General features: G+C 41.7%; 1 protein-coding gene across 1 annotated transcript in view; it reads left to right on the top strand.

Annotated features, from left to right (window-relative positions):
- The window catches only part of LOC115318457 (A disintegrin and metalloproteinase with thrombospondin motifs 16-like), a 212,994-nt gene that overhangs the window by 21,002 nt on the left and 179,113 nt on the right, over positions 1-12,879 (top strand). Inside the window, exon 2 of the mRNA XM_040215034.1 lies at positions 3,744-3,916. Within this exon, the coding sequence (XP_040070968.1) occupies positions 3,744-3,916 (173 nt within the window). The remainder of the gene's footprint in view (positions 1-3,743; positions 3,917-12,879) is intronic.

Here is a 12,879-nt window from a genome sequence, read left to right as displayed (position 1 = left end):
ATCCTGAAGTCTATGTTAGAAAGTGAATATTCTGCCGGCAGCCTGCATAATCTTGGAAAAAAATTGCCGGCAGTTGTTCCCTACTGGGTCTCGTATACAACAAATTGTCAAAACGTAGCTTAGGAGAAAGGTGTCCGTTTCACATGCTGCGGACCGAGGCCCAGTTCAAAGGGCGGGAATACTGTTTTTTTTTTTTTCAACATTTTACGACATTTAAACATTTCTTTTTTACAATTATCGATGAAAAAGATCATTGCGGACGAAACATTATTAAACAAAATTTTATAGAACTCCCTTTTTGAAACCTGCGAACTTAATGTACTCACTTTCCACAAAATGCAAGAAGCATACAAATAGGGCAGCGTTCGCTTTCCGAAGTGCCCGTAACTGTTCTGCCGGAATTTCAGCCAGGCTTCGGTCTCAATCGCAATGATTTTTCGGAACGTCGTGCAGGCTATGCCACGCAATACCACTTTCGGATGCAGAACCTGTGAGGCAGCTCTTTACGCGACATCTTGAGGGTATTCTTTTGGGAGCCGATCACGGGCATTCCCCCACCATGGGCGCTCACTACTAATTTCTAACTCTTCAACCCACAGAACAAATCATCTTAAAGCGCAGAACAGCGAGCGGAACAAGCATAACTCCAGAACAATCAAACGGGAAACGTTACCCGCAACGCTGTCAACCAAATCGTCTGCTGCGCGCAATAACAAAAAAAAAAAAAAAAAAAAGCGGAGGAACAATATAGGAAGCACGGGCGGGTGTAGCCACGTGACTCCACGTGAATTCCGGCAATCTTTCCTCTTCTATATTTCTTCAACCTTCGTGCGAAGGCTTCGGTTTTGAGTAGTTACGTTTCCTGGCTTTGTTAAAGATATACGTGACTCTGGAGCAAAGTATTAATTGGGCAGTCTTCTGACACCTTATTGAATCGCCCGCAAAAAAGTAAAGCAAATTTTTGAGGTTGTCAGTGTCCCTTTAAGACACACCACAAATGCATAACACGTATTAAGTCTTTGCTGTAAAATTTCAAGCCCATGTGTACTAATGCTTTCTCCACGGATCATTGAACTTCTTTGATTACTTAAACACTACACGCCAGGGATGGGCAAAATACATGCAAATATGTAACAAAATACAAATACAAAATACTTCGTCAAAATGCATTTAATTACAAATCTAATTACATTTCCAAAAAAACCATCTAAATACAAAATACAAATACAACCAAATGTATTTGGTCTCCTCCAAATACTTTTCCAAATACATTCCTCAAAATTTGCGTCAGCGACTTCAGGGGACCTGCAACGGGTTTCGGGGTATCTCATTTTAATTTTGCATCGCACACTCGGGAGTTATCGTGCGAGGCTCTAGTAACGTACCTAATAGAAATATAATCACAAAAAAGATGTAATCAGCTTGGACGTAATAGGTGAAAAAAATACAGATCTTCAAGCAGCTTTTTTGTCAATTACATTTTGGTATAGATAGACCAACAAAGAACCGAGACGACCAAGACGCGCAACACTATCTAGAGAATTTTTTATTGTTGCAACTCGCGCCAGTTAAGAAAATCTAACGACCCGCGCATTCCGAATGTTTTAGGCAAAAATATGGATGGAAATCAGGCTGGAAAGCCTCACAAGTTGTCACAGGCACTTATTTAAAAAAGGCTGCCTGTCATCGTCGAATTCGTCACTATTATTGCCCTGGACTAGCACCGTAATCACAAAGTCATTAAACGCTTGTGCTTGATTGAGAGGCACTGCATTCGGTGCAGAACGTAGTTTTCTTCCTGCTCTGGACAGTGCCTTTAAAATAAAGCCGGAGGAGAAAAAGAAAAAATCCCCATGGCCGAACAAAGGATGGAGACTATATCTTACAACCACATGCATAAAAACAAGAATTATAACTTTGGCAATAACATTTATTTAACGTAATAGAAGCAAGTGCCGCGGGCGCCCGGCGTACCCGGGCGCCCGCGGTGAGCGAGACGCGAACTGCCGCAGGACTGGTGTATGAAGAGATGAAGAGTTTCTTAGTTTGTTGTTGCCGTTGGCGTTCGGATGAAGAAAGAGCAGCTTTGGATACGTGTTAAAATGAGCAAAATGAGTCGTGGCAATAAATTTGAGAGATGTATTTTCACCCACAAAATTGTATTTAATTACAATTGCATTTGAAATACCCACGTTTTAGTATTTAACTACACACGTTAAATATATTACCCAATTTGTAATTAAATACAAATGCAAAACACACAAAGTATTTGAAATACGTATTTAAAATACTTGTATTTGAAATACTGCCCATCCCTGCTACACGCGAATGTAGTTGCAGAGACTTTGTGACCTCATTCTCAAGATATTCAGCAGCTTTGCGCAGTACGGCATTATGTGTTACCACACTGAATTTTTTTGCTAAGCTAGGCCGACTTGCCTTAAGCGCACTACAGAATCATCGACAGTTTATTCAATTGAAAAAGTACGGTTCCGAAGTACCTACTATTTTCTTTTCTAGAACTAAGCCTTTTCTTTTATGACACATGGAACAAACGAGGAGGCAAACTTGAAACGGCGGAGGGCATGCATATAAATATTTGCAATATCAAACTTGTTGGTAACGCAAATTATTTTATTGCTTAATTCGTTTTAGCTGTTTCGTCATTCCTATTTGTGTACTACCATGTATACCACTCACAGAGAAAATACATATGTAACATTATTCTGAGGAATATTAGACGAACCCTACCAAAAAAAACTATTTATAATTTCGAAAACTGCAATATGAAACAAGAAGTCTAACTGGATTTCTTGCTGGAAATCTGAAAGCCAGTCAACAGACAAACCGCAATTCAGCTAGCGAAAAATTATACTGTTTTTTTCGGTAGGGAAATCTTTTTAATATTAGACAAATGGAGTAGGTTGAAATATTTAAATGCTGTATTAAGAGTGACTGTTGCTGTTTATATATATTGTTTGCTCTTTGATTTTTTATACAACCCAGTGAAACAACCAAATTAAAATTCTCGTATCAACAAAGGAGTCGTATTCTTTTATCACGGGGAGATCCAAGCATTCCTGCTTATTTGATGTGCGCTTGTTGTCTTTTGACATTTTTTCGTATGCTTAAGATGGAAAAGTCTCCATTGTAGAAGCTATATAGCCTCAATTTCCTTGACCCACCGCAGTGGCAAATAAAGTTTACATCTATAAATTGTCCATATGTATGGTTTCATGTTTCGGTGCATACTGATTGACTCCGAAATGTAACCCCCGGTCCTGCCTCTTATTTTTAGTGGAGGAAAACCCAAAATTACCGAAAGCGCACTATCCCTCCATAAGAAACACCCTCCAAAACGTGAAGAACACTTTCATCTTCGTTGTATTCTGTGTTTACACGAAACTCGACCCAGATTGAATTGTCGTTGAGGCTACTTTGGGAGCCATATGGTTTATGTCGTTTCTTGGTCTTAGCGTCAACGGTATGTTTTACAATGTCTCAATTTATGCGCATGTTTTCTGGATATTGGGAAAAGCCGCATTCCCGTTTTGTCGTTTATACTAGATTAGCCCTGTACAACGCCGATATGTTTACGGCAACTAAAATCACAAAATCAATGGAAAAGATCATTATAAATATAGCCAATCTTCAAATAAAAATAAAGTCCGAAAACGCGGAACCTTACTTATCAACGATTATGAAATGTTGACTAACCTGTACCCTCTTCCTTGTATCTGCAGCACATTTACCTGAACACATCGTGTATCCAAAGTTGCTCGAGGCAAGAGGAATCAATGGAACAAAATTATTGCACATTAGAGACGGACTGACTCTTAGGTTGGAAAAAATCTCTGTACTGGCAGACTCGCTTGTTTTTACAGGAAGTAATGACGGGGTCAACGCTGAAACAATCGTAAGTTTTTCCACTGAAGATGAAATAGCATATAAGAAACCATGAACCTCGGATGTAGTTGACCTCGAAGAGTGATCATCCCCTTATGAGAGTGTCTGGTCAGTAAAAAGCCTAATCACAGGAGGGACCCTCAAAACGACTGTGTAATGTAACAAATCCCAATAGAAAAGGTAAATACACTCAAACTCAATCAAAAGGTAAATACACTAAAATGTAAATACACTCTCACTAATGACTAAATGAAAATATGTCAGGCCAAACAAACGATAGCCCTGCCAACGTTTTAAGAAACAGCATGTATAATGGTACCTACATTCCCATTGATGCTTGAGTTGTCGATGACACCAACTCTGAGATTGTGTAATACTGTCAAAGTTACAGGACGTTCATTTTGAATGACAAAACATTTTCTCGAACAACCTTCAACATAAAAACGAAAATTGTAAACGCCACGGTATTTTAGATGTGGCGTTGAAGAACTATATATATTTACGTATACTGTAAATTATAAATATGTCTGCGTGCCGAGTTCTGGCCGATGTAGTTGCCCTTGTAATAGGCGCAAATCTAGCCAGAAAATGACGGTTAATTTATAAAAAAAAATAGTAAAAAATGAACTCAAGTACGAGTAGAAGACAGACAAATGCAATGCCTTCTACTTGTCCTGTTTATTTTTGCGCTGTTTTTATTTCTCAATTATGCACCGACTCATTCATCTTCACACCTTATTACAGTATATTTATGAACACTGTAAAATGATCATTCCTACTAAATGCGCGCCAATATTGCCAGTGGTAATTAAAGGAACATATCAAGCTAAATTACGGACACGCATATACAAAGAATTATCGTGGTGCCAGCCGAAAGCTTAAACGAAGACAAGAAAATATTCTTCGAGGCATATTCCATCTCAACACAACTTTCTATAATTTACTACAGATACAGAACACGTTGCTTACAATTTAAAAATGCAGGCAACTTAATTATCTAATCATCCCCACCGTACGCATCAACTGTCGATCTCATGCAGTGATAAAAACAATCTTATGCATATTTGTAGATTTAATTAACAGTTATAATGTTTGGCGTCTTCAACTAAGAATAATATCTCCGCAGTGCGTTGATCAATACCCAGTTTCAAATAAAGTTTCTGAAAAGTTTCAATGATAGCATATACTTGTCGCTTTTTTACAGTGTCGAAATATAAAACTGACGGGAAACCGTCATTGACACACGAGCATTGCTTTTCTTAGTCATGAAGGTTGCCAAATTAGCTATTTATTTTTATGTAACAAAAGGTTGGGCTTTGAAAGAAAACGTAGCTTCCCGGTCTGTCTTAACAAGATCATACACGCTTCGCAAGTTCGGTAGACATTCTTTTAGGTGTTAATTTTCAATGTATTGATAAATCGAAACCACAAAGAGCTTTGTCAAGAAAAATAGATCAGGGCTGCATCAAAGTGGCGACCTTTTTTGGAGTTCCGCGATTCTTACAAAGTTTGATGGCACGTAATTGACAAAACGCGAATGATAAAAAACTCAAATATTTTATTACGAAAGTTGTTTATACAGTTGATATATACTGCAGTCTGTACCATAGTATTCTAGAAACTATATATCGCTCTTCAAAACTGGACAATCTGTGTTACTATGACATTTTAGTTTATATTTGTTATTTATTAAATCTTACTGCTTTGTAAAATATAGCATTCGAACTTTAGTCATATATTATACATATATTTATCTATCATTCGTGTATAATTTGGTGCTTTATTTTATGACAAAAATATTGGCAGCGCTTTGAACCTGTCTGAATGAAAAATGTTCTGCAACTTCAACGTGCCATAAGACTTTCTTTCAAATTTAGGTGTATTATTTTACCAAATATCCCCTTGTTTTTGTTTTTATTAAAGCATGTTGCAATATTTGTCTCCTTATAAAATATAGCGCTTTGAAACACACGTCTTTGTCTACTTTTACACTTTTGACAATATTGGTGACCTATTATCTCGTGCGTTTTAAGCTTTAATACATCTTTTTTTTTCTCATATAATATTTTCGAAAGTATCTACGATTTAGGTATAAATTGTTGCTTTATTTTATAAATAAAACTAAAGATGGCGCGTCTAACACTCCTTAACATAAGAAGTTCCGCCAATTCAACGTACAATTAAAAAAAGAGACAAATATTAGTTTTCAAATTTAAGTAAAATATTTACACAACATCGCAGTGTTTTTCAATTTAAAATGTGTAGCATTATTTCGTCCCGTAAAGCATAAAGAGCTGGGAAATCTGATATCATCATCACAGGTACCGGAAAAGCGAAACCGCGGAACAGCGGGTGATATCAGGGCACTTTAAAGGCCCGGCGTGATACTTTAGCGAGTGCGATAATAAGATAAGGCGGGTTCAGAGTTAAGCAAACAGCCTAACCATTCACTGAACGTTCTCTATGCCTAAAGAGCCGGACACACGGGACTAGACCAACTTATTATAGAGTCACGAGATGTGAACTACGTGCATGTGGAATCGTTAATTCACGCGAGCCAGACGCATGCGGACAAGAACGACTTGTCGCTTCTACTCTTTTTTGACGCACGCGATAATGTTTTCGGCAGCAAAAGTAAAGCGGCGGACCCCAAAAGTGCCACGGCAGGCGCAATCGTGCCTAATTAAATGCAAAAGCGGGATATGGCGGCTTCGACGCCTAAGCGAAATCTGAAGATGTAGCATGCAGCACTGGTCGCCGTAAGGCGCTGTCGAGAGCGCAGATCCAAATTTATTTGGGAACTGCGAACTACGCCTCGTCAGCCCATAAATATTTGGTTATCGCGTGCATCAGGTCTAATCGCACACACTTGCTCCCTTCCTAGAATAAACTATCTTAAAAGTATAAGAAATTGTCTCGCTCGCTTGCACCTTTTCATTAATTGTAGTAAAAACATAACCTTAAAATGCAGGTCGTTCACTTTTGTTGGTGTTAGACTGGTGGCTGCTGATAAAACCAGTTTGCTCTGCTGACGTCCAACTCCTGGTTATTTCAGTTGGTAGAGTGTTCCACTGGAAGTGAAGATGCCTCTGGTTCAATAACAGGACAAGGCAGATTTTTTTAGGCCGCGCACCTAGTCACCTAACTGTGTTTTTGAGATATGTATCTGTCCTTATTATTGTTATTCTTGTTCAGCTCGGTTGACCTCTGCATTATACTGTTATTGTCAAAGCTTCGAAATGCAGGCCGTTCACCTTTCTTGGTATTACACTGGCGGTTGCTGATAAACCCTTTTGCTGTACTGACGTCTAACTGCCGGTTCGCTCAATCGGCGAAGCGCTCTACTGGAAATGGACAGGTCCGTGGTTCGATACTAGGACCAGGCTGATTTTTTCGGCCGCGCACCAGTCACCTAGCTTTGTTTGGATATTTGTGTATATCTTTTGTTCCACTTCTCCTGGAATTCTTATCGTGATTCTTGTCCTGCGCACTTGCACCTTTGTATTAATTGCATTATCATCATAACCTTAATATTGATACCGTTCACCCTTTTTGGTGTTGGACTTCTGGCCACAGATAAAACACGTTTGCTCAACTGAGGTCTAACGCCCTGCTACCCCAGTTGGTAGAGCGCTCCACTGGAAATGGAGAGGTCTCTGGTTCGATACGAGGACCAGGTGGAGTTTTTCGGTAGCGCACCAGTCACCTAGTTGTTTTGGTGGTTTGCGGCTTCTCTTTGTTCGTCCTGTTCCTCTTTTGCTGTGATTAATATCGTCATTTATTTTCCCCTCGCTTTTCCCTTTGCATTATTTGGATTATCATTATAACCTTAACCCTTTGCTGGTGTTACACTGATGGCTGCTGACAAAACCTGTTTGCTCCAATGACGTCTACTCCCGGTTAGCTCAGTTAGTAAAGCGCTCCACTTTAAATGTCGAGGTTTCCTTTTCGACACCTGGAACAAGCGGAGTTTTTCTGTCGCGCGCCAATCACCTAGCCGTGCTTGGGCATTTGTGTTTATGCTTTGTCCTCCTTGTTCCCCCGTCTTCAGGGATTTTTATCGTCTTTCTTGTCCTGCTCGCTTGCGCATTTGCATTAAATTGCATTATCATCATAGAAAAACGAAGAGCATAGCGTTATTTTCAACCTTACCGAAGTTACGTCTCAAGTCCCGCCATATGAAAAAGATAAAGGAGGAGAAATGGGGTTAAGGCGATACTTTCAGTGCTGCGTGTGGAGCTAACTCCTGTCGCATTGTAAAAATACAAATAGCACAGTGTGTGTCCTTCAATTCAGAACATCAACATCCCCGAGTTCCGTTTATTTGCATCGTGTGAGAACGCTCCTCAGCTATGGCAGCGAATAACAGCGTTGACAGATACTTTGTGGTGGCTATCTTAGTAAATTTAAGAAAAAATAACACAGCAGAGAAATTTTCTGAGTGCGAAAAATCTCGGCGTCGACTCCCTCGAGAAGATTTCGTCCCAGGAGGCATCTGTTGAAGTGAACGAAACAAATGGACTTTACCAAGACTGTTTCGAAATTCTTCAACCGCTACATACAGTGTGCACAAAAAAGGTTTGAGACTAATGAATGCCTTTCTTTCTAAATTAGAGGCCGTCAAGAAGCTAAATAGCTCTCTACTTCCAACAGAAGTGTCACCACTAAAGCAGCCAAGGCAATTAAAAAGCCGCTGCAGAGAGTCCTATGATAAAAGAAGACAAGTAGATATAAATTATGCAGTTATTACGATGTTTGAATGGGGATTCCAACGGCGTAGGGCAAATTCCACGTTTCGAGACCATCGCATGGTGTCAATACCAAGTCCAGCGAGGGGATGCCAAGCTTTCGGCCCAAGCACGCTGCATGCGCTCCTCACCAGGAATCATGGATGAAGAAAGAATAAAACAATCAAAAACAGGGACAACACAACCACATCTTTCAACTACTCTTTGTCGCATCCTACGATGAACTAAAGGCCAAAGCCACGGGCGCCAGGTCCAATCACGTTCCATGCTATGCTATGACACGCTTAACATTGATTAGGGGTGGACTAATATGCTCGAGTCCAAAAGCGCCGCATCATTTCTATAGCTTCGACGCTGCAAAGAGCCTATATGTCGTGGCTTTCTTTGCCACGTAAAATTGTTGAGTCACTCAGTGCTCTTCGATTCGAACCACTGTCAACCCGTCCCCTCATCAGTGAACCCAGATTCAGGCACCGATACGTGCATCGAAGCGAAATACCGCACAACTTCTAAGCGGCTCGTGATTGGGTCTGGCGGTCCGTAGTATTTGCCTTTAGTCCATCGTAGGGTGAGACGAAGTATAGCAACAAACCAGTAAACTTTCTCGACCGAGCAGCCGACTATACCCAGTAGAGAAGGGGGGAGAAGCGAAGATAAGAAAACGCGACGTGCAAGTCAGAGTGGTGGGCTTATCTCGGATTTTAGAAATTCAACCTCAGTTTTCGTCAGCAGGAGGGAAGGGTTTGTCACGTTGTTTTTTGCTGTGGTCGTGGCGAATGACTCTATGATCTCCCTGCCGAATCTGCTGTCATGCCCACCCAGGATTTTTGTTTCATCAAAGAGGGGATGACAACACAAACACAAACGGGCATGTATGACTATGGGATGATAAGAATCTGGAGAGGCCTTAGAAACTTCGTTCTGATGTTCGCGGAGTCTGTGATTGGTGCATCCGTCGGTCTGTCCTATGTATTGATGGCCGCAGCTCAAGGGAATGGAGTAAAATTTCTTCTCTTTGCATGGAATGAATTTCTTTTCATGTTTAACGGTGCAGCCAATCGGAATCCAGTTGTTGTTCACTTGTTGACAGAGTTGTTAAAGACGCATGCGGCACGAGAAGACAACATTCGTGTCGAACTTTGAGGCAATGGATTTTATCCGGTGTGCTGAATTGTGTACGTAAGGATTGACGGCGAATGGGGTTTTCTTTTTTGTGGTTGGTGACTGGCGATCAGGCCCGCGAATCAGCCTTTCCATTACTGATCGAGGAAGGTCGACGGGAAACCCTGTCATGACGACCCTCATCTGCTGCGATATGAAGCTATCTTCTGAAAGATGACAGCCAGGCTTCGTGAAGGATGAAGAAAACAACGATTTGATGATATAGTGTTTTAACGACTTCGAATGGGCGCTAGAACACGGTAGGAAAGGTTCAGCAAACCTTTGTTGAAAGGCCCAGCAGATTCCAGTGGCACTGACATGAAGCCGCAAATCTAGGTACTGAAGACCTTCATTCTAAGGTTCTTCCTTCGTGAATGTAAGGCCTTACGAACAAGGGGAAAAACGGCTGTAATGCTATCTGAAGAAGTTCTATCAGGATAAAGGATTAGGTAATCGTTTACATTTCTGAAAACATGGCAGCCAGGCGCGGAGATGTCGAGTTGTGCTTTTATAGCTCTGTCAACGAATAAAATACATAAATCGCTGAGAACAAGGGCGAGGCATGAACCGATGCAAACTCCTTTCTTTAGGCGGTAGATCCCTCTCTCACGTTCAACTAAGGTGGACTGGAGATATAGATGAATCAGGTCCACGAATCCAGCAACGGAGACACCGGGGGAATTCTGAAAATCCACAGCTCCGTGCTCAAAGATGGCGTCGGAGATTGAGGCAAGCAATGCGGTAGGATCTAGATTGAAATACTTGTCTTGTATGTCAAGTGAAAAATAGAGTGCGGCAAGGAGAAGAAATGGTGGGAACTGATGAGAGAGATGAGTTCTATTGAGTTATACACTCTAAAGGGTTGAGGGATGTGGATGCAGGACAGATGCTTTTGTAGGAAGAGACCGAGTTGCTTCTGTCAACCCTTTTCCGACACAATACTCTGAAGGGGAACTTCAGTTTTATGTTTTTTTGCTTTGAAGAAAACTGAAAGGTGCTGCTTCGCTGGACTACTAATGGCGCTTTTTAAGGACGACAGGTTCAACGACGAGCAGAGTTGTTTAGCACTTGACCTGAGGGTCCCGGACGGTCGCGGTTTCACTTTGACGAGACGAAGTTCAAACCGCCAGTCCTGTTGTGCAACGCTGCTATTCGTCGGACACCATAGAATTGCTCTCCAAAAGCCCCAAGTTCGTTTCAGACCTTCGTACTAAGAAGGTTGATCAACTCGCCTCAGTACATGACGTCGCCGTCGCCATCCCAGAACCACAGAGGCAAGATTTTCTCGGCTCCGCCATCCACGCCGTGTCGATCAGGATGAACGATTACCTAATCGTTCATCCTGATCGAACTTCTCCAGATAGCATTACAGCTGTTTTTTCCGCTTGTTCGTCAGGTCTTACATTCACGAAGGAAGAACCTTCGAAAGAAGGTCTTCAGTACCTAGATTTGCGGCTTCATGTCAGTGCCACTGGACTCTGCTGGGCCTTTCAACAAAGGTCTGCTAAACCTGTCCTACCGTTTTCTAGCGCCCATTCGAAGTCGGTAAAACACGGTACCATCAAATCGTTGTTTTCTTCATCCTTCACGAAGTCTTGCTGTCATCTTTTAGAAGATAGCTTCAAATTGCAGCACATGAGGCTCGTCAGGGCAGGGTTTTCCGTCGACTTTCTTTGATCAGTAATGAAAAGGCTGATTCGCGGGCCTGATCGCCATTCCCCAGCCACAAAAAAGAAATCCCGATTCATCGTCATTCCTTACGTACACAATTCAGCCCACCGGATAAAATCCATTGCCACAAAGTTCGACACGAATGTTGTCTTCTCGTGCCGCATGCGTCTTTAACAACTCTGTCAACAAGTGAAAAACAACCGGATTCCGACTGGCTGCACTGTTAAACACGAAAAGAAATTCATTCCCATGCAAAGAGAATAAAGTTTACTACATCCCCTTCAGCTGCGGCTACCAATACATAGGACAGACCGGCAGATGCCCCAATCACAGACTTTGCGAACATCACAACGAAGTTTCTAAGGCCCCTTCAGATTCTTATCATCCCATAGTCATACATGCCCGTTCGTGTTTGCGTTGTCATCCCCTCTTTGATGAAACCAAAATCCTGGGGGGGGGGGGGGGGGGGCATGAGAGCAGATTCGGCAGTGAGATCATAGAGTCATTCGCCATGACCACAGCAAAAAACAACGTGTCAAACCCCTCCCTCCTGCTGACGAAACCTGAGTTTGAATTTCTAAAATCCGAGATAAGCCCTCCACTCTGACTTGCACGTCGCGTTTTCTTATCTTTCCCTTCTCCTCCTGGGTATAGTCGGCTGCTCGCTGTTGAAAGTTTACTCGTATGTTGCTAGTTGAAAATTGTGGTTGATGTTGTCCCTGTTTTAATTGTTTCATTATTTCTTCATCCATGACTTAAACCAACACGCTCATCTCCCAAGCTCACCTTGAACATTTCGGGCTACTGACGCTCTCTCCCCCCTCCTTAACGAGGAAAGAGCGAGAGTGTTGTGCAGAAGGCCATTCGGTATATTATACGCAAATCACGGAAATTCGGAGAAAACCATCTCGTGCGTTTTTTCCCTACACCCCACTCAAGATCAAATGTGAGCGATGGCGAGTTATCTCTACTTCTGAAATTCTATACTAAGGATGGAGTAGGCTGCTCTAGACAAAGCCCAAATAAGAAAGACGCCATTTGTATATTGGTCAAAAACAGAAAAACAAGACCTGCGTAAGTATTTTATGAAACGATCAATCTGAGAGTCATTTAGTGTGTTCAATAGTGCAAAACACAAATCCAAGCTTGGCCTCATTAACTTCCCCTCATTGCGACCTCGGTGGAACACGTGTGCACCACAGAGACGTGTTTTTGTATGTATTTATTGCGCGAATTCCAAGCTGCCCGCAGCAGTTTTTGAAAGAGTTATCGGTAAATCGTCAACATCTCTGACCTTGAATCCAGGTACTGGTTTACTCAGCAAGCCAATCAGTGCCGACTGGCCACTGCGAGGTAATTTTTTTTATCACACCACTAAGAGAAGCAGAGCTTC

The sequence above is a fragment of the Ixodes scapularis genome, unplaced genomic scaffold, assembly GCF_016920785.2.
Source record: "Ixodes scapularis isolate PalLabHiFi unplaced genomic scaffold, ASM1692078v2 PGA_scaffold4__175_contigs__length_147842914, whole genome shotgun sequence".
Taxonomy (NCBI): Eukaryota; Metazoa; Arthropoda; class Arachnida; order Ixodida; family Ixodidae; genus Ixodes; species Ixodes scapularis.
Note: the sequence above shows the minus strand (reverse complement) of the source record. Positions and strands in the feature narration are given on the sequence as shown.